This window comes from Chiloscyllium plagiosum, unplaced genomic scaffold, assembly GCF_037043375.1.
Source record: "Chiloscyllium plagiosum isolate Xiang-an unplaced genomic scaffold, Cpla_swu_hap1 HiC_scaffold_41, whole genome shotgun sequence".
Classification (NCBI taxonomy): Eukaryota; Metazoa; Chordata; class Chondrichthyes; order Orectolobiformes; family Hemiscylliidae; genus Chiloscyllium; species Chiloscyllium plagiosum.
The window spans coordinates 43,456,532-43,476,561 of NW_028270179.1; the positions used below are offsets into that span (position 1 = coordinate 43,456,532).

The 20,030-nt window shown below is 50.9% G+C and overlaps 1 protein-coding gene across 1 annotated transcript in view; it reads left to right on the forward strand.

Moving 5' to 3' along the window:
* LOC148138269 (integrin alpha-M-like) overlaps positions 1-20,030 on the forward strand; it is a 167,406-nt gene that overhangs the window by 52,482 nt on the left and 94,894 nt on the right. Inside the window, exons 8-11 of the mRNA XM_087981841.1 lie at positions 5,933-6,080; positions 6,530-6,674; positions 12,368-12,444; positions 16,697-16,823. Of these exons, the coding sequence (XP_087837967.1) occupies positions 5,933-6,080; positions 6,530-6,674; positions 12,368-12,444; positions 16,697-16,823 (497 nt within the window). The remainder of the gene's footprint in view (positions 1-5,932; positions 6,081-6,529; positions 6,675-12,367; positions 12,445-16,696; positions 16,824-20,030) is intronic.

The window sequence follows — 20,030 nt, forward strand, 5'->3', positions numbered from 1 at the left end:
TGATTATTAACGGGTGTGGGACTGTGTGTGATATTGAGTGAGTATTAATTGGGTGTGAGAGTGTGTGGGTTATTGAGTGAGTATTAATTGGGTGTGGGACTGTATGGGATATTGAGTGAGTATTAACCGGGTGTGGGAGCATGTGGGATATTCAGTGAGTATTAACTGGGTGTGAGAGTGTGTGGGATATTTAGTGAGTATTAACCGGGTTTGGGAGTATGTGAGATATTGAGTGAGTATTAACGGGTGTGGGATATTGAGTGAGTATTAACTGGGTTTGCTAGTGTGTGAGATATTGAGTGAGTATTAACCGGGTGTGGGAGTGTGTGGGATATTGAGTGAGCATTAATCGGGTGTGGGAATGTCTGGGATATTGAGTGAGTATTAACAGGGTGTGGGAGTGTGTGGGATATTGAGCGAGTATTTAGCGGGTGTGGGAGAGTATGGGACGTTGAGTGAGTATTAACCGGGCGTGGGAGAGTATGGGATGTTGAGTGAGCATTAACCGGGTGTGGGAGAGTATGGGATATTGAGTGAGTATTAAGCGGGTGTGGGAGAGTATGGGATGTTGAGTGAGTATTAACCGGGTGTGGGAGAGTATGGGATATTGAGCGAGTATTAACCGGGTTTGATAGTGTGTGGGATATTGAGTGAGTATTAACCGGGTGTAGGAGAGTATGGGATGTTGAGTGAGTATTAACCGGGTGTGGGAGAGTATGGGATGTTGAGTGAGTATTAACCGGGTGTGGGAGAGTATGGGATGTTGAGTGAGTATTAACCGGGTGTGGGAGAGTATGGGATGTTGAGTGAGCATTAATCGGGTGTGGGAGAGTATGGGATGTTGAGTAAGTATTAACCGGGTGTGGGAGTGTGTGAGATATTGAGTGAGTATTAATCGGGTGTGGGAGAGTATGGGATGTTGAGTGAGTATTAATCGGGTGTGGGAGAGTATGGGATGCTGAGTGAGTACTAATCGGGTGTGGGAGAGTATGGGATGTTGAGTGAGTATTAACGGAGTGTGGGAGTGTGTGAGATATTGAGTGAGTATTAACCGGGTGTGGGAGAGTATGGGATGTTCAGTGAGTATTAACTGGGTGTGGGAGAGTATGGGATGTTGAGTGAGTATTAACGGGGTGTGGGAGTGTGTGAGATATTGAGTGAGTATTAACCGGGTGTGGATGAGTATGGGATGTTGAATGAGTATTAACCGGTGTGGGAGGGTATGGGATGTTGAGTGAGTATTAACCGGGTGTGGGAGAGTATGGGATATTGAGTGAGTATTAACCGGGTGTGGGACTGTGTGAGATATTGAATGAGTATTAACCGGGTGTGGGTGAGTATGGGATGTTGAGTGAGTATTAATCGGGTGTGGGAGAGTATGGGACATTGAGTGAGTATTAACCGGGTGTGGGAGAGTATGGGATGTTGAGTGAGTATTAACCGGGTGTGGGAGTGTGTGAGATATTGAGTGAGTATTAACCGGGTGTGGGAGAGTATGGGATGTTGAGTGAGTACTAATCGGGTGTGGGACTGTGTGAGATATTGAATGAGTATTAACCGGGTGTGGGTGAGTATGGGATGTTGAGTGAGTATTAATCGGGTGTGGGAGAGTATGGGACATTGAGTGAGTATTAACCGGGTGTGGGAGAGTATGGGATGTTGAGTGAGTATTAATCGGGTGTGGGAGTGTGTGAGATATTGAGTGAGTATTAACTGGGTGTGGGTGAGTATGGGATGTTGAGTGAGTATTAACCGGGTGTGGGAGAGTATGGGATATTGAGTGAGTATTAACCGGGTGTGGGAGAGTATGGGATGTTGAGTGAGTATTAACCGGGTGTGGGAGAGTATGGGATGTTGAGTGAGTATTAACCGGGTGTGGGAGTGTGTGGGATATTGAGTGAGTATTAACGGGCTGTGGGAGAGTATGGGATGTTGAGTGAGTATTAACCGGGTGTGGGAGTGTGTGAGATATTGAGTGAGTATTAACCGGGTGTGGGAGAGTATGGGATGTTGAGTGAGTGTTAACCGGGTGTGGGAGAGTATGGGATATTGAGTGAGTATTAACCGGGTGTGGGAGAGTATGGGATGTTGAGTGAGTATTAACCGGGTGTGGGAGTGTGTGGGATGTTGAGTGAGTATTAACCGGGTGTGGGAGAGTATGGGATGTTGAGTGAGTATTAACCGGGTGTGGGAGAGTATGGGATGTTGAGTGAGTATTACCCGGGTGTGGGAGAGTATGGGATGTTCAGTGAGTATTAACCAGGTGTGGGTGAGTATGGGATGTTGAGTGAGTATTAACCGGGTGTGGGAGTGTATGGGATGTTGAGTGAGTGTTAACCAGGTGTGGGTGAGTATGGGATGTTGAGTGAGTATTAACCGGGTGTGGGAGAGTATGGGATGTTAAGTGAGTATTAACCAGGTGTGGGTGAGTATGGGATGTTGAGTGAGTATTAACCGGGTGTGGGAGTGTGTGAGATATTGAGTGATAATTAACCGGGTGTGGGAGAGTATGGGATGTTGAGTGAGTATTAACCGGGTGTGGGTGAGTATGGGATGTTGAGTGAGTATTAACCGGGTGTGGGAGAGTATGGGATGTTGAGTGAGTATTAACCGGGTGTGGGAGAGTATGGGATATTGAGTGAGTATTAACCGGGTGTGGGTGAGTATGGGATGTTGAGTGAGTATTAATCGGGTGTGGGAGAGTATGGGATGTTAAGTGAGTATTAACCGGGTGTGGGAGAGTATGGGATGTTGAGTGAGTATTAACCGGGTGTGGGAGTGTATGGGATGTTAAGTGAGTATTAACCGGGTGTGGGTGAGTATGGGATGTTGAGTGAGTATTAACCGGGTGTGGGAGAGTATGGGATGTTAGGTGAGTGTTAACCGGGTGTGGGAGTGTGTGGGATGTTGAGTGAGTATTAACCGGGTGTGGGTGAGTATGGGATGTTGAGTGAGTATTAACCGGGTGTGGGAGAGTATGGGATGTTGAGTGAGTATTAACCGGGTGTGGGAGAGTATGGGATGTTGAGTGAGTATTAACCGGGTGTGGGAGAGTATGGGATATTGAGTGAGTATTAATCGGGTGTGGGAGAGTATGGGATGTTGAGTGAGTATTAACCGGGTGTGGGAGAGTATGGGATGTTGAGTGAGTATTAACCGGGTGTGGGTGAGTATGGGATATTGAGTGAGTATTAACCGGGTGTGGGTGAGTATGGGATGTTGAGTGAGTGTTAACCGGGTGTGGGTGAGTATGGGATGTTGAGTGAGTATTAACCGGGTGTGGGAGTGTATGGGATGTTGAGTGAGTGTTAACCGGGTGTGGGAGTGTATGGGATGTTGAGTGAGTATTAACCGGGTGTGGGTGAGTATGGGATGTTGAGTGAGTGTTAACCGGGTGTGGGTGAGTATGGGATGTTGAGTGAGTATTAACCGGGTGTGGGAGAGTATGGGATATTGAGTGAGTGTTAACCGGGTGTGGGAGAGTATGGGATGTTGAGTGAGTATTAACCGGGTGTGGGAGAGTATGGGATGTTGAGTGAGTGTTAACCGGGTGTGGGAGAGTATGGGATGTTGAGTGAGTATTAACCGGGTGTGGGAGAGTATGGGATGTTGAGTGAGTATTAACCGGGTGTGGGAGTGTATGGGACGTTGAGTGAGTGTTAACCGGGTGTGGGAGAGTATGGGATGTTGAGTGAGTATTAACCGGGTGTGGGAGAGTATGGGATGTTGAGTGAGTATTAACCGGGTGTGGGAGAGTATGGGATGTTGAGTGAGTATTAACCGGGTGTGGGTGAGTATGGGATGTTGAGTGAGTATTAACCGGGTGTGGGAGAGTATGGGATGTTAAGTGAGCATTAACCGGGTGTGGGAGAGTATGGGATGTTGAGTGAGTATTAACCAGGTGTGGGAGTGTGTGAGATGTTGAGTGAGTATTAGCCGGGTGTGGGAGAGTATGGGATGTTGAGTGAGTATTAACCGGGTGTGGGAGAGTATGGGATGTTGAGTGAGTATTAACCGGGTGTGGGAGAGTATGGGATGTTAAGTGAGCATTAACCGGGTGTGGGTGAGTATGGGATGTTGAGTGAGTGTTAACCGGGTGTGGGAGAGTATGGGATGTTGAGTGAGTATTAACCGGGTGTGGGTGAGTATGGGATGTTGAGTGAGTATTAACCGGGTGTGGGTGAGTATGGGATATTGAGTGAGTATTAATCGGGTGTGGGAGAGTATGGGATGTTGAGTGAGTGTTAACCGGGTGTGGGTGAGTATGGGATGTTGAGTGAGTATTAACCGGGTGTGGGAGAGTATGGGATGTTGAGTGAGTATTAACCGGGTGTGGGTGAGTATGGGATGTTAAGTGAGTATTAACCGGGTGTGGGTGAGTATGGGATGTTGAGTGAGTATTAACCGGGTGTGGGAGAGTATGGGATGTTGAGTGAGTATTAACCGGGTGTGGGTGAGTATTGGATGTTGAGTGAGTATTAACCGGGTGTGGGTGAGTATGGGATGTTAAGTGAGTGTTAACCGGGTGTGGGTGAGTATGGGATGTTGAGTGAGTATTAACCGGGTGTGGGAGAGTATGGGATATTGAGTGAGTATTAATCGGGTGTGGGAGAGTATGGGATGTTGAGTGAGTATTAACCGGGTGTGGGAGTGTATGGGATGTTAAGTGAGTATTAACCGGGTGTGGGTGAGTATGGGATGTTGAGTGAGTATTAACCGGGTGTGGGAGAGTATGGGATGTTAAGTGAGTATTAACCGGGTGTGGGAGTGTGTGGGATGTTGAGTGAGTATTAACCGGGTGTGGGTGAGTATGGGATGCTGAGTGAGTATTAACCGGGTGTGGGAGAGTATGGGATGTTGAGTGAGTATTAACCGGGTGTGGGAGAGTATGGGATGTTAAGTGAGTATTAACCGGGTGTGGGAGTGTGTGGAATGTTGAGTGAGTATTAACCGGGTGTGGGTGAGTATGGGATGTTGAGTGAGTATTAACCGGGTGTGGGTGAGTATGGGATGTTGAGTGAGTATTAACCGGGTGTGGGAGAGTATGGGATGTTAAGTGAGTATTAACCGGGTGTGGGAGTGTGTGGGATGTTGAGTGAGTATTAACCGGGTGTGGGTGAGTATGGGATGTTGTGTGAGTGTTAACCGGGTGTGGGAGAGTATGGGATGTTAAGTGAGTGTTAACCGGGTGTGGGAGTGTGTGGGATGTTGAGTGAGTATTAACCGGGTGTGGGAGAGTATGGGATGTTGAGTGAGTATTAACCGGGTGTGGGAGAGTATGGGATGTTGAGTGAGTGTTAACCGGGTGTGGGTGAGTATGGGATGTTGAGTGAGTGTTAACCAGGTGTGGGAGTGTATGGGATGTTGAGTGAGTATTAACCGGGTGTGGGAGAGTATGGGATGTTCAGTGAGTGTTAACCGGGTGTGGGAGAGTATAGGATGTTAAGTGAGTGTTAACCGGGTGTGGGAGAGTATGGGATGTTAAGTGAGTATTAACCGGGTGTGGGTGAGTATGGGATGTTAAGTGAGTGTTAACCGGGTGTGGGAGAGTATGGGATGTTAAGTGAGTATTAACCGGGTGTGGGTGAGTATGGGATGTTAAGTGAGTATTAACCGGGTGTGGGTGAGTATGGGATGTTAAGTGAGTGTTAACCGGGTGTGGGTGAGTATGGGATGTTGAGTGAGTATTAACCGGGTGTGGGTGAGTATGGGATGTTAAGTGAGTGTTAACCGGGTGTGGGAGAGTATGGGATGTTAAGTGAGTATTAACCGGGTGTGGGTGAGTATGGGATGTTAAGTGAGTATTAACCGGGTGTGGGTGAGTATGGGATGTTAAGTGAGTGTTAACCGGGTGTGGGTGAGTATGGGATGTTGAGTGAGTGTTAACCGGGTGTGGTAGAGTATCTGAGGATCTCCCTGGTTTCTGTTCCAGGAACGCTATTTTCAGCAATACCGCGGGTGCACGGAACGGAGCCAAACGCATTCTTATTACCATCACCGACGGACAATCTCAGAACACGAATTTTAATGCAGCTATTGATGGAGCAAACCGCAAAAAGATCCAGCGATACGCCATTGGGGTACGTCTCAAAACAACACTACAACCCAGTTCCAGCAAATCGCAACTCCACTTCCATCTGATGGTCTATCGTCGTAACCCTGTGTCTGTCTGCACATCCAGCTCCTACACCCCCTCGCTATCTCAGTAACCCCCTACACCCCCTCCCTATCTCTGTAACCCCCTACACCCCCTCCCTATCTCTGTAACCCCCCTACACCCCCTCCCTATCTCTGTATGATTCTCAATCCTCTCATGTCTCCATAATGTATGGTGCTTTACCTATGAAAATAGGTTTTCGTGGTGTTTAGATGAATTTCTGTTCATACACTGTCAAGATTTCCATCATGCCCCTGATGGGACCTTCTCTCTGCCCGTGAACCCCAGTTATAACCAGGGGCGTCAGACATTTTACAATCTGAGTGGTCACTGGTTGGGACTGATTCTGGGATGTTTGTGCTGGGTTTAAAGGTTGGCTCCGCCTTCAGCAGTTCTGCTGCTTTGAACGAACTGAGAACCATCGCGTCCAAAAACGAGAACGTGTTTCGAGTGGATAACTTTGCTGCTCTTGACGGAATTCAAAAAGAATTGCAAGAGAAAATCTTCGCCATCGAAGGTAACAGGAACCTTTCCTTTGACGGAAGCCTCAGAGATGTGAGAATCTTTGGCTTTGCTGGAATTTATTGCCACTCCTTCATTGCCACTTTGGGAGGTGGTGGCAAACTAATACTTCCTTTGTTCTTCTAATGCACTAACCCATTCTCCTCTATCCTGTCCTTTGTTTTTCTAATGCACTAAACCATTCACCTCTGTCCCTTCCTTTGTTTTTGTCTATTGCACTAAAACATTCTCCTCTGACCCTTGACTTGTTTCTCTCATGCATAAACCATTCAGCTCTGTCCCTTGCCTTGTTTTCCTATTGCAGTAAACGTTTCTCCTCGGCCCCTTATTTGATTTCCTAATGCACTAAAACATTCTCCTCTGTCCCTTTCTGTGTTTTTCTACTGCACTAAAACATTCTCCTCTGTCCCATCCTTTGTTTCTTCTAATGCACTAAACAATTCTCCTCTGTCCTTTCCTTTGTTTTTCTAATGCACAAAAACATTCCCTTCTATCCTATCCTTAGGTTTTCTAATGCACTAAGCCATTCTCCCCTGTCCCTTCCTTTTTTTCTAATGCACTAAACCATTCTCCTCTGTCCCGTCCTGTGTTTTTATAATGCACTAAACCATTCTCCTCTGTCCCTTCCTTTGTTTTTCAAATGCACTAAACCATTCTTCTCTGTCCCTTCTTTTTTTCTAAAGCAATAAACCATTCTCCTCTGTCCCTTCCTTTGTTTTTTCTCATGCACAAAACTATACTTCTCTCTCCGTTCCTTTATTTTTCTAATACACCATACCATTTTCCTCTGTCCCATCCTTTTATTTTTCTAATGCACAACACCATTCTCCTCTGTCCCATCCTTTGTTTTTCTAAAGCACTGAATCATTCTCCTCTGTCCCTTCCTTTGTTTTTCTTATGCACTAAAACATTCTCTTCTGACCCATTCTTTATTTTTCTAATGCACTAAAACATTCTTCTCTGTCTCTTCCTTTGTTTTTCTTCTAATGCACTGAACAATTCTCCTCTGTCCCTTCATTTATTTTTTCTAATGCACTAAAACATTCTTCTCTGTCCCTTTCTTAGGTTTTCTAATGCACTAAACCATTTTCCTCTGTCCCTTCCTTTGTTTTTCTAATGCACTAAAACATTCTCCTCTGACCCTTCCTTTGTTTTTCTAATGCACTAAACCATTTTCCTCTGTCCCTTCCTTAATTTTTGTCTAATACACTAAACTATTCTCCTCTGTCCCATCCTTTGCTTTTCTAATGCACTAAATCATTCTCCTCTGTCTTTTCCTTTGTTTATCTAATGCACTAAACCATTCTCCTCTGTTCCTTCTTTATTTCTAAAGCACTGAACCATTCTCCTCTGTCACTTCCTTGTTTTGTTTTCCCAATGCACTAAACTATACTCCTCTGTCCCTTCCTTTGTTTTTTACAATGCACTAAACCATTCTCCTCTGTCCCATTTTTTAATTTTTCTAATGCACTAGACCATTCTCCTCTGTCCCTTCCCTTTTCTTATGCACTAAAAATTCTCCTCTGTCCCTTCCTTTGTTTTTCTAATGCACTAAGCCATTCACCTCTGCCCCTTCCTTTGTTTATCTAATGCACTATTCTCCTCTCTCTCTTCCTTTGTTTTTCTAATGCACTAAGCCAATCACCTCTGTCCCTTCCTTTCATTTTCAAACGCACTGAACCATTCTCCTCTGTCCCTTACTTTGTTTCTTCTAATGCACTGAACCATTCTCCTCTGTCCCTTCCTTTTGTTTTTCGAATGCACTAAACCATTCTCCTCTGTCGCTTCTTTGGTTTTTCTAATGTGCTAAAGCATTCTCCTCTCTCCCTTCTGTTGTTTTTTTCTAAAACCCTAAACTATTCTCCCCTGCCCCTTCCTTTGTTTTTTCTAATGCACTAAAGCATTCTCCTCTGTTCTATCTTTCATTTTTCTAATACACCTTTGGCGACATGGGGTAAACCCACCCCCTCAGCTCGAAAAACATTAACCTGTGAAAATTCAAGAAGCATCATTTTCTCCCAAAGCCCCTATTTAAAGTAAAAATTAACAACTGCATTTTGAAAAGTGTAACAGACAATAATTAACTAACAGCTATTTACAACTCCTTCCTCTGACATATCATTTACTTTGCCTCTACAATACTGGTCCAATAAAAGTCCCAATTGAGATTTACAAAACAAAACTTCTTATCTGCTATCCAGGGCTTTGATAGGTAAAGGTACCTTTAAGAGAGCAGGTCGTTTTGCAAGCTGTTTTACTAGTGCTGCCTGCTCTCTTTTCTGCTCTTTGTAACTCTGACTAGCTGTTCAAAATTTTTAATATTTATACCCCAAAGCATCGAATCATTTCAGTGGTTTGAATATTGTCAAAATACCAAATTGAAATTTGATTGGAGTTTGGTAACTTAGGTCATAATTTAAACTGAATTTGAATTAGTTTTTGTCATAGCAACCCGCTGCTAGCTGATGGATTAGATTTTCCAGTACTCTGTGTGCTTCTCTCAGTCTTTGCTAGCTTTTCAACTCTCTTAATGGTATGGAACACCTCAACACCTTCATAACACACTAAACCATTATCGTCTGTTCTATGTTTTGTTTTTCTAATGCACTAAATCCTTCTCTTCTCTTCTATCTTTTTAAATGCACTAAACCATTCTCCTTTGCTATACCTTTTATTTTTTTCTAATGCACTAAACCATTATCCTCTTTTCTATAATTTGTGTTTCTAATGCACTAACCTATTCTCCTCTGTTCTTTCTTTTGTTTATTTTCTAATGCACTAAACCATTCTCCACGTTCTATCTTTTGTTTATTTTCTAATGCATTAAACCATTCTCCTATGTTCTACCTTTTGTCCTTTTTCTAATGCATTAACCATTCTCTTCTGTTCTATCACTTGTTTTTCTAATGTACTAAACCATTCTCCTCTGTTTGATCTTTTGTTTTGTCTAATGCACTAAACTATTTTGCTCTATTCTATCTTTTGTTTTCTTTCTAATGCACAAAACCATTAGCCTCTTTTCTATCATTTATGTTTATAATGCACTAAACCACTCACCTCAAGTGTTTAGTGACCTCAGTTAAATGCATGTGAACAAAAGCCCACCTCCAAGACATCTTCCCACCTTCGACAGAACAGTCTAAATGACATGGGGCAGTGTCACTGAGGGAGTGGAGTTCCTGAATAGCTGAGGGGCTTCCATGACCAGCATTCTCACAGACCGGAATGAGATAACTTCTGAGAGGTCATCAAAAGGAAAGGTAGAGCAGCCGGAGGTTATTGTGTTGCGAGAGAGCAAGATAACGTGCAATATGAGTTTAGGAATTGAGGAACAAGTGAGCTAAGTTACACCTCGTTTAAGAGATATTAACTAAATAAAATTGCATCGACTAAATGCCAAAAATAAACTGAGTACAGCCATGCTCGGAGCAAGGAGACAGGGATGAACATTCATAGGGGCTGGAGTGTCTGCCAGGTTGTAGTGGGGGTAAAAAGATGAAATATTTCTTTTCAATATTTATAATGAAGCTGTTTCAAACAGTTCTTGTGTCGCCTAACATAAATTTGTATGATATACGTTTATGGACTTTTGCAGTCTCTTATTAATAGGTTCAGTGACGAACCAACCCAGTAATTAACTGACGAAAACAAAAATTAGGGCTGAGCGGAGCAGATTGCACTCTGGAATTTGACACGTTCATGAAACATTACAAGTGTTGAATGATATCATTCTGAGTCGGGATAGTGTGCGGGGGGGGGGGGGTGGGGGAGCTTGGAGGGGAAATTGCAGGGGGCGATGTCCCCCGTCCCTGCCCCTGCTGCCCTTGTAAGGAGGCATGAGGCGGTGGGTTTGGAAGTTGCGGTCAGTCGCTACAGTGGGTCTTATATACGGTACTCACCGCTGCCGCTGGGCGCCGGGCTGGAGGAAGTGAGTGTGGAACTTGGCGGGGGGGTCAGGCTGTCAATTAAGCATTGAGGGGATGGGGGCGGCTACATTCTCATGGACGGTATCGAGCGTCCCGAGTGCCCATCCGGGGCAAGTGGGGAGTATTCCATCACACTCCTGACTTGTACCTCATTAATGGTTGGACAGGCTTGGGAGGTGGGGGAGGGTGTCAGGAGAGAGAGCTACTCGCTGCCGGATTCCCAGCCTCTGACCCTGCTCTTGTAGCCACAGGATTGATATGGGTCTGGGTCCGGTTCAGTTTCTGCTCAATGGGAACCCCCAGGATGTTGATAGTGGGGGGGGGAGGGGGTCTCAGTGACGGTAACGCCATTGAACGTCAAGGGGGCGATGGTTAGATTCTCTCTCGATGGGAACCCCCAGGATGTTGATAGTGGGGGGGGGGGGGGGGGGGGGATTCAGTGACGGTAACGCCATTGAACGTCAAGGGGGCGATGGTTAGATTCTCTCTCGATGGGAACCCCCAGGATGTTGATAGTCGGGGGTGGGGGGGGGGGATTCAGTGACGGTAACGTCATTGAACGTCAAGGGGGCGATGGTTAGATTCTCTACATCAGAGACGGTTATTGCTTGGCACTTCAGTGGCATAATGGGTCCTTGCCATTTATTACTCGAAGCCTGGATATTGTGATATAACCTCCTGCACTGTGGGAGGGTCAGTGCTGAGGGAGCCCCGCTCTGTGGGAGGGTCAGTGCTGAGGGAGCCCCGCACTGTGGGAGGGTCAGTCCCGAGGGAGCCCCGCACTGTGGGAGGGTCAGCGCTGAGGGAGCCCCGCACTGTGGGAGGGTCAGCGCTGAGGGAGCCCCGCACTGTGGGAGGGTCAGTGCTGAGGGTGCCCTGCACTGTGGGAGGGTCAGTGCCGAGGGAGCCCCGCACTGTGGGAGGGTCAGTGCTGAGGGAGCCCCGCACTGTGGGAGGGTCAGTGCTGAGGGAGCCCCGCACTGTGGGAGGGTCAGTGCTGAGGGAGCCCCGCACTGTGGGAGGGTCAGTGCTGAGGGAGCCCCGCACTGTGGGAGGGTCAGTGCTGAGGGAACCCCGCACTGTGGGAGGGTCAGCGCCGAGGGAGCCCCACACTGTGGGAGGGTCAGCGCCGAGGGAGCCCCGCACTGTGGGAGGGTCAGCGCTGAGGGAGCCCCGCACTGTGGGAGGGTCAGTGGTGAGGGAGCCCCGCACTGTGGGAGGGTCAGTGCTGAGGGAGCCCCGCACTGTGGGAGGGTCAGTGCCGAGGGAGCCCCGCACTGTGGGAGGGTCAGCGCTGAGGGAGCCCCGCACTGTGGGAGGGTCAGTGCTGAGGGAGCCCCGCACTGTGGGAGGGTCAGCGCCGAGGGAGCCCCGAACTGTGGGAGGGTCAGTGCTGAGGGAGCCCCGCACTGTGGGAGGGTCAGCGCTGAGGGAGCCCCGCACTGTGGGAGGGTCAGTGCTGAGGGAGCCCCGCACTGTGGGAGGGTCAGCGCTGAGGGAGCCCCGCACTGTGGGAGGGTCAGCGCTGAGGGAGCTCCGCACTGTGGGAGGGTCAGTGCTGAGGGAGCCCCGCACTGTGGGAGGGTCAGTGCTGAGGGAGCCCCGCACTGTGGGAGGGTCAGTGCTGAGGGAGCCCCGCACTGTGGGAGGGTCAGCGCTGAGGGAGCCCCGCACTGTGGGAGGGTCAGCGCCGAGGGAGCCCCGCACTGTGGGAGGGTCAGCGCCGAGGGAGTTACTGACTGTCGGATCCTCTGCCCCTCAGGCGCCTCGGGACCTGGTACCTCTGCATCGTTCCAGCTGGAAATGGCTCAAGAGGGATTCAGCTCCCTCATTACCTCCGTAAGTACGAGACGCCTTGCGCCCCTGCCTTGCACGTCGCCCGGCCGAGGTCACTTTGCACCTCTCATCCCTCCCCGCTCTGTCGCCCGGGTGTCAAGGAAGTCGGATTTTCCAAACACTCCAAGTCCCGGAGTATCCAAGGACAGAGCAGGGATTAAGGGGAGGGGATTTGATCGGTATCACCCCCCCCCTCTCTCCCCAGACATGTCTGAGGGGTATCCCCCACTCGTCCGTTGCGTTTCCCGACACTCAGTTCGGTCGGAACACGATGTCATCGTTTCCATGTTTCGCCCGACTACCTCGTCCCCCTGGGCAGTGGAGGGCAATAACGTCGCCCCTCCCCAACGTCCTCACCCACAGCCTTAATACTCATCGCGCACGATCGCCGTAACCCCCCCCTCACATCTTCCACACCCACGCCACTACGTTCGGGCACGGCACTGCCCTATCTCCTTAACCCCCTCCGTCACCTACACCCCCCCCTGCCCTATCTCCTTAACCCCCTCCGGCACCTACACCCCCCCCTTCCCTATCTCCTTAACCCCCTCTGGCCCCTACACCCCCCCCTTCCCTATCTCCTTAACCCCCTCCGGCACCTACACCCCCCCGCCCTATCTCCTTAACCCCCTCCGGCACCTACACCCCCCCCCCCCCGCCCTATCTCCTTAACCCCCTCCGGCACCTACACCCCCCCTCCCTATCTCTGTCACCTCCTCCAGCCCCTACACCCCCCCCTCCCTATCTCTGTAACCCCCTCCAGCCTCTACACCCCCTCCCTATCTCTGTCACCTCCTCCAGCCCCTACACCCCCTCCCTATCTCTGTAACCCCCTCCAGCCCCTACACCCCCTCCCTATCTCTGTAACCCCCTCCAGCCCCTACACCCCCTCCCTATCTCTGTAACCCCCTCCAGCCCCTACACCCCCTTCCTATCTCTGTAAACTCCTCCAGCCCCTACACCCCCCTCCCTATCTCCTTAACCCCCTCCAGCGCCTACACCACCCCTCCCTATCTCCTTAACCCCCCTCCAGCGCCTACACCACCCTCCCTATCTCTGTAACCCCCTCCAGCGCCTACACCCCCTCCCTATCTCCTTAACCCCCTCCGGCACCTACACCCCCCGCCCTATCTCCTTAACCCCCTCCAACGCCTACACCCCCTCCCTATCTCCTTAACCCCCTCCGTCACCTACACCCCCCCCTGCCCTATCTCCTTAACCCCCTCCGGCACCTACACCCCCTCCCTATCTCCTTAACCCCCTCCGGCACCTACACCCCCTCCCTATCTCCTTAACCCCCTCCGTCACCTACACCCCCCCCTGCCCTATCTCCTTAACCCCCTCCGGCACCTACACCCCCCGCCCTATCTCCTTAACCCCCTCCGGCACCTACGCTCCCCCCCCCATCTCCTTAACACCCTCCAGCCCCTACACTCCCCGCCCTATCTCTGTCACCTCCTCCAGCCCGTACACCCCCGCCCTATCTCTATAACCCCCTCTGGCCCCTACACCCCCTCCCTATTTCTCTAACCCCCTCTGGCCCCTACACCCCCTCCCTATCTCTGTAATGCCCTCCAGCCCCTACACCCCCTCCCTATCTCTGTAACCCCCTCCAGCCCCTACACCCCCTCCCTATCTCTGTAATCCCCTCCCTATCTCTGTAACCCCCTCCGCCCCTACACCCCCGCCCTATCTCCTTAACCCCCTCCGTCACCTACAACCCCCCCATCTCCTTAACCCCCTCCGTCACCTACACCCACCCCCCATCTCCTTAACCCCCTCCGTGACCTACACTCCCTCCCTATCTCCTTAACCCCCTCCGGCACCTACACCCCCCCCCCCGCCCTATCTCCTTAACCCCCTCCGGCACCTACACCCCCCGCCCTATCTCCTTAACCCCCTCCAACGCCTACACCACCCTCCCTATCTCCTCAACCCCCTCCAGTGACTACACCACCCTCCCTATCTCTGTAACCCCACCGACCCTACACCCCCTCCCTATCTCTGTAACCCCCTCCAGCCCCTACACTCCCTCCCTATCTCTGTAATACCCTCCAGTGCCTACACTACTCTCCCTATCTCTGTAACCCCCTCCGACCCTACACCCCCTCCTTATCTCTGTAGCACCCTACACCACCTCCCTATCTCTGTAACCCCTACACCCCCTCCCCATCTCTGTAACCCCCACACCCCCTCCCGATCTCTGTAACCCCCTACACTCCCTCCCTATCTCTGTAACCCCCACACCCCCTCCCTCTCTCTGTAACCCCCCTACACCCCCCTCCCTATCTCTGTAACCCCTACACCCCCTCCCTATCTCTGTAACCCCCGACACCCAATCCCTATCTCTGTAACCCCCTACACCCCCCTCTCTATCTCTGTAACCCCCTACACCCCCCTCTCTATCTCTGTAACCCCCTACACCCCCTCCCTATCTCTGTAACCCCCTACACCCCCCTCCCTATCTCTGTAACCCCCATACACCCCCTCCCTATCTCTGTAACCCCCTACACCCCCCTCTCTATCTCTGTAACCCCCTACACCCCCTCCCTACCTCTGTAACCCCCTACACCCCCCTCCCTATCTCTGTAACCCCCATACACCCCCTCCCTATCTCTGTAATCCCCTACAACCCCTCCCTATCTCTGTAACCCCCTACACCCCCCTCTCTATCTCTGTAACCCCCTACACCCCCTCCCTATCTCTGTAACCCCCTACACCCCCCTCCCTATCTCTGTAACCCCCATACACCCCCTCCCTATCTCTGTAACCCCCTGCACCTCCTCCCTATCTCTGTAACCCCCTACACCCCCTCTCTATCTTTGTAACCCCCTACACCCCCTCCCTATCTCTGTAACCCCCTACACCCCCCTCCCTATCTCTGTAACCCCCATACACCCCCTCCCTATCTCTGTAACCCCCTGCACCCCCTCCCTATCTCTGTAACCCCCTACACCCCCTCTCTATCTCTGTAACCCGCTACACTCCCTCCCTATCACTGTAACCCCCTACACCCCCTCCCTATCTCTGTAACCCCCATACACCCCCTCCCTATCTCTGTAACCCCCATACACCCCCTCCCTATCTCTGTAACCCCCATACACCCCCCTCCCTATCTCTGTAACCCCCTACACCCCCTCCCTATCTCTGTAACCCCCTACACCCCCTCCCTATCCCTGTAACCCCCTATACCCCCTCCCTATCCATGTAACCCCCTACACCCCCTCCCTATCCCTGTAACCCCCTACACCCCCTCCCTATCTCTGTAACCCCCCCTACATCCCCTCCCTATCTCTGTAACCCGCTACACCCCCTCCCTATCCCTGTAACCCCCTACACCCCCCTCCCTATCCCTGTAACCCCCTACACCCCCTCCCTATCCCTGTAACCCCCTACACCCCCTCCCTATCTCTGTAACCCCCTCCCTATCTCTGTAACCCCCTACACCCCCTCCACCCCCTCCCCATCTCTGTACCCCCCTACACCTCCTCCCTATCTCTGTAACTCCCTACACCCCCTCCCTATCCCTGTAACCCCCCTACACCCCCTCCCTATCTCTGTAACCCCCCTACACCCCCTCCCTATCTCTGTAACCCCCTACACCCCCTCCCTATCTCTGTAACTCCCCTACACCCCCTCCCTATCTCTGTAACCCCCTACACCCCCTCCCTATCTCTGTAACCCCATACACTCCCTCCCTATCTCTGTAACCCCCATACACCCCCTCCCTATCTCTGTAACCCCCTACACCCCCTCCCTATCTCTGTAACCCCCATACACCCCCTCCCTATCCCTGTAACCCCCATACACCCCCTCCCTATCCCTGTAACCCCCTACACCCCCTCCGCATCTCTGTAACCCCCTACACCTCCTCCTTTTCCCTGTAACCCCATACACCCCCTCCCTATCTCTGTAGCCCCCCCACACCCCCTCCCTATCCCTGTAACCCCCTCCATCCCCTCCCTAGCATCTGCCCTGTTGTGTATGTCCTTGTGACTCCCCCCTTTCCGGGAATGGGTGTCACCTGCCCTGACGGGGACAGGGGAATGTCACCCAGCAATCCCCCTTGACCAGTGGTGTGGGGGGGGGTGGGGTTCAGATCGCCCTCCAGCAATGTGCCAGCCGGGTTGGGTGGGCCAGTGGGGGTCCCTCCTCATGCACGTTACCCCATCGTTTTGTTGACCCTGTTTGGTTTTTATGCCCCCCCCCCCCCCCCCCACCCTCCCCCTCCCCCACACTCCCCCATGTGTTGCAGAGTACCAAAGTGCTCGGAGCAGTCGGTGCTTACGATTGGTCAGGGGCTCTCATCGAAATCAGGGGGTCGTCTCGCATCACGATTAACTCAACCTTGCAAAATGCCAATGTGAAGAATGCCTACTTGGGTAAGGGACTGTTATTGTCTGAGAACACGAGAGAGAGGGAGAGAGAGAGAGGCCTAGACTGCCTGTCTCCTTCCTAAATTCAAGTCAAAGTCGAGTCAGGGCACATTGACAACTTCATGTGCCCTGACTGTTTCACTGACAGCTTGACCTACCCTCTCAGTGCCATGCTATCATGCTGACTCGGGGAACGCCGACAAAAACGTTAAGAAGGAACCCAGCTTTTTTCACCCTCATTCACTCACCCGTCCGATGTGACCTGCCACGTTACACCTGCAGACGACCCCAAAATGGGAGGTGGAGTGGACAGCGAAGAGGGTTACCCTCAGGTTGCAGCAGGATCTGGGACCAGATGGGCCAATGGGCTGAGGAGTGGCAGATGGAGTTGAATTCCGATCAATGCGAGGTTGCTGCGTTTTGGGAAAGCGAATCTTAGCAGGACTTATACACTTAATGGTAAGGTCCTGGGGAGTGTTGCTGAACAAAGAGACCTTGGAGTGCAGGTTCATAGCTCCTTGAAAGTGGAGTCGCAGGTAGATAGGATAGTGAAGGCGGCGTTTGATATGCTTTCCTTTATTGGTCAGAGTATTGAGTACAGGAGTTGAGAGGTCATGTTCTCTGTAGGAGAACACTTGGAGTAGTCCTGGCCCAGCGTGCCAGGCAAGGGGTGACTTCGGTCCCTGCCCAGTGCCAATCCACCAGCCGGGATTCCTCAGCTGGGGGTGTGTGTGTGTGTGGGGGGGGGAACACTCCTGCACCAGAGCTCCTCATAGATGTACAGCATGGAAAAGCACCCTTCAGTCCAACTCGTCCGTGCTGACCGAGATATCCCTAACCGAATCTAGTCCCCCGTTTGCCAGCACTTGGCCCCTATCCCTCTCAAACCCTTCCTGTTCCCCTCCCCATCCACCTTTTCAATGTTGGCATTGACCCAGCCCCCACCCCTTCCTCTGGCAGCTCGTCCCACACACGCATCACCCTCTGGGGGGGAAAAAGTTGCCCCTTCGGTCCCTTTTAAATCTTTCCCCTCACACGTTAAACCTATGCCCCTCGAGTTCTGGACTCCCCCCACCCCAGTGAAAAGACTTTGTCTATTTATTGTACCCTTGGTAAAAGACCTTGTCTATTTACCCTATCCATGCCCCCCTCATGATGTTATGAACCTCTATAAGGTCACCCCCTCAGTCTCCCCCACCCCAGGGGGAAAAGACCTTGTCTATTTACCCTATCCATGTCCCCCCTCATGATGTTATGAACCTCTATAAGGTCACCCCCTCAGTCTCCCCCACCCCAGGGGGAAAAGACCTTGTCTATTTACCCTATCCATGTCCCCCCTAATGATGTTATAAACCTCTATAAGGTCACCCCCTCAGTCTCCCCCACCCCAGGGGGAAAAGACCTTGTCTATTTACCCTATCCATGTCCCCCTCATGATGTTATAAACCTCTATAAGGTCACCCCCTCAGTCTCCCCCACCCCCAGGGGGAAAAGACCTTGTCTATTTACCCTATCCATGTCCCCCCTCATGATGTTATAAACCTCTATAAGGTCACCCCCTCAGTCTCCCCCACCCCAGGGGGAAAAGACCTTGTCTATTTACCCTATCCATGTCCCCCTCATGATGTTATAAACCTCTATAAGGTCACCCCCTCAGTCTCCCCCACCCCCAGGGGGAAAAGACCTTGTCTATTTACCCTATCCATGTCCCCCCCCATGATGTTATAAACCTCTATAAGGTCACCCCCTCAGTCTCCCCCACCCCAGGGGGAAAAGACCTTGTCTATTTACCCTATCCATGCCCCCCTCATGATGTTATAAACCTCTATAAGGTCACCCCCTCAGTCTCCCCCACCCCAGAGGGAAAAGACCTTGTCTATTTACCCTATCCATGCCCCCCTCATGATGTTATAAACCTCTATAAGGTCACCCCCTCAGTCTACCCCATCCCAGGGGGAAAAGACCTTGTCTATTTACCCTATCCATGTCCCCCCCCCTCATAATGTTATAAACCTCTATAAGGTCACCCCCTCAGTCTCCCCCACCCCAGGGGGAAAAGACCTTGTCTATTTACCCTATCCATGCCCCCCTCATGATGTTATAAACCTCTATAAGGTCACCCCCCTCAGTCCCCCCCACCCCAGGGGTAACAGACCTTGTCTATTTACCCCCTATCCATGTCACCTCGTGATTTTATAAAAAGGTCACCCCTCAGCCTCCGATGTTCCAGGGAAAACAGCCCCAGTCTGTTCAGCCTCTCCCTGTAGCTCTGACCCTCCAACCCTGGCAACATCCTTGTAAATCTTTTCTGAACCCTTTCAAGTTTCCCAACATCTTTCCGATAGGGAGGAGACCAGAATTGCACACAATATTCTAACAGTGGCCTAACCAATGTCCTGTACAGCCGCAACATGACCTCCCAACTCCTGTACTCAATACTCTGACCGATAAAGGAAAGCATACCAAACGCTGCCTTCACTATCCTATCCACCTGGGACTCCACTTTCACGGAGCTATGAACCTGCACTCCAAGGTCTCTTTGTTCAGCAACACTCCCCAGGACCTTCCCGTTAAGTCCTGCTAAGATTTGCTTTCCCAAAACGCAGCAACCTCGCACGATTTGTGGTTTTTTTTTTTGATTTTGCTCGCTTTTAATTTTATTCTTGGCCCCCTGTGGTCCCCCACCCAAAAGAGGTTGGTGTGGGCAGAGTGAAGGGAGAGCCGTCCTTTTCGGCTTGTTTGTCTGTTTCGGTTCCACCGCAGAGGAATAGCGTCTTTATCTTTTGTTTGATAGAATCTGTTGTGAAACAGCAGAGTTCTCTTTGCTGCGTGTTTCGCTGATGCTGGCCCTGTCCTGGGAGTATCTGGTGTGGTGGTGGTGGGGGAGGGGAGCGGGGGGGTTGTTTGGGGCCGTGTTGGGTTGGGTTGGGTTTTTTTTTTTCGCTGTTAAAAGCCTTTCGTTCGGAAGAGTGGGGAGGGTGGTATTTCGGCCTGCGATCTCCACTTGGAGTTTGTCATTTCTATAAATGATTAAATCGGGCAACGTGAGTCACGGTTAGCAAGTTTCCAGATGGACAGGGAGGAACATTATCGGAGCTGACAAAGGGGGCTTGATCAGTTGGGTCGATGGGCCGAGGAGTTTCATCTGGATAAAGGAATAAGGGGAAGACTTATACGGTTAAAAGTTAGGGTCGTGTTAGAGGATAGAGGGAC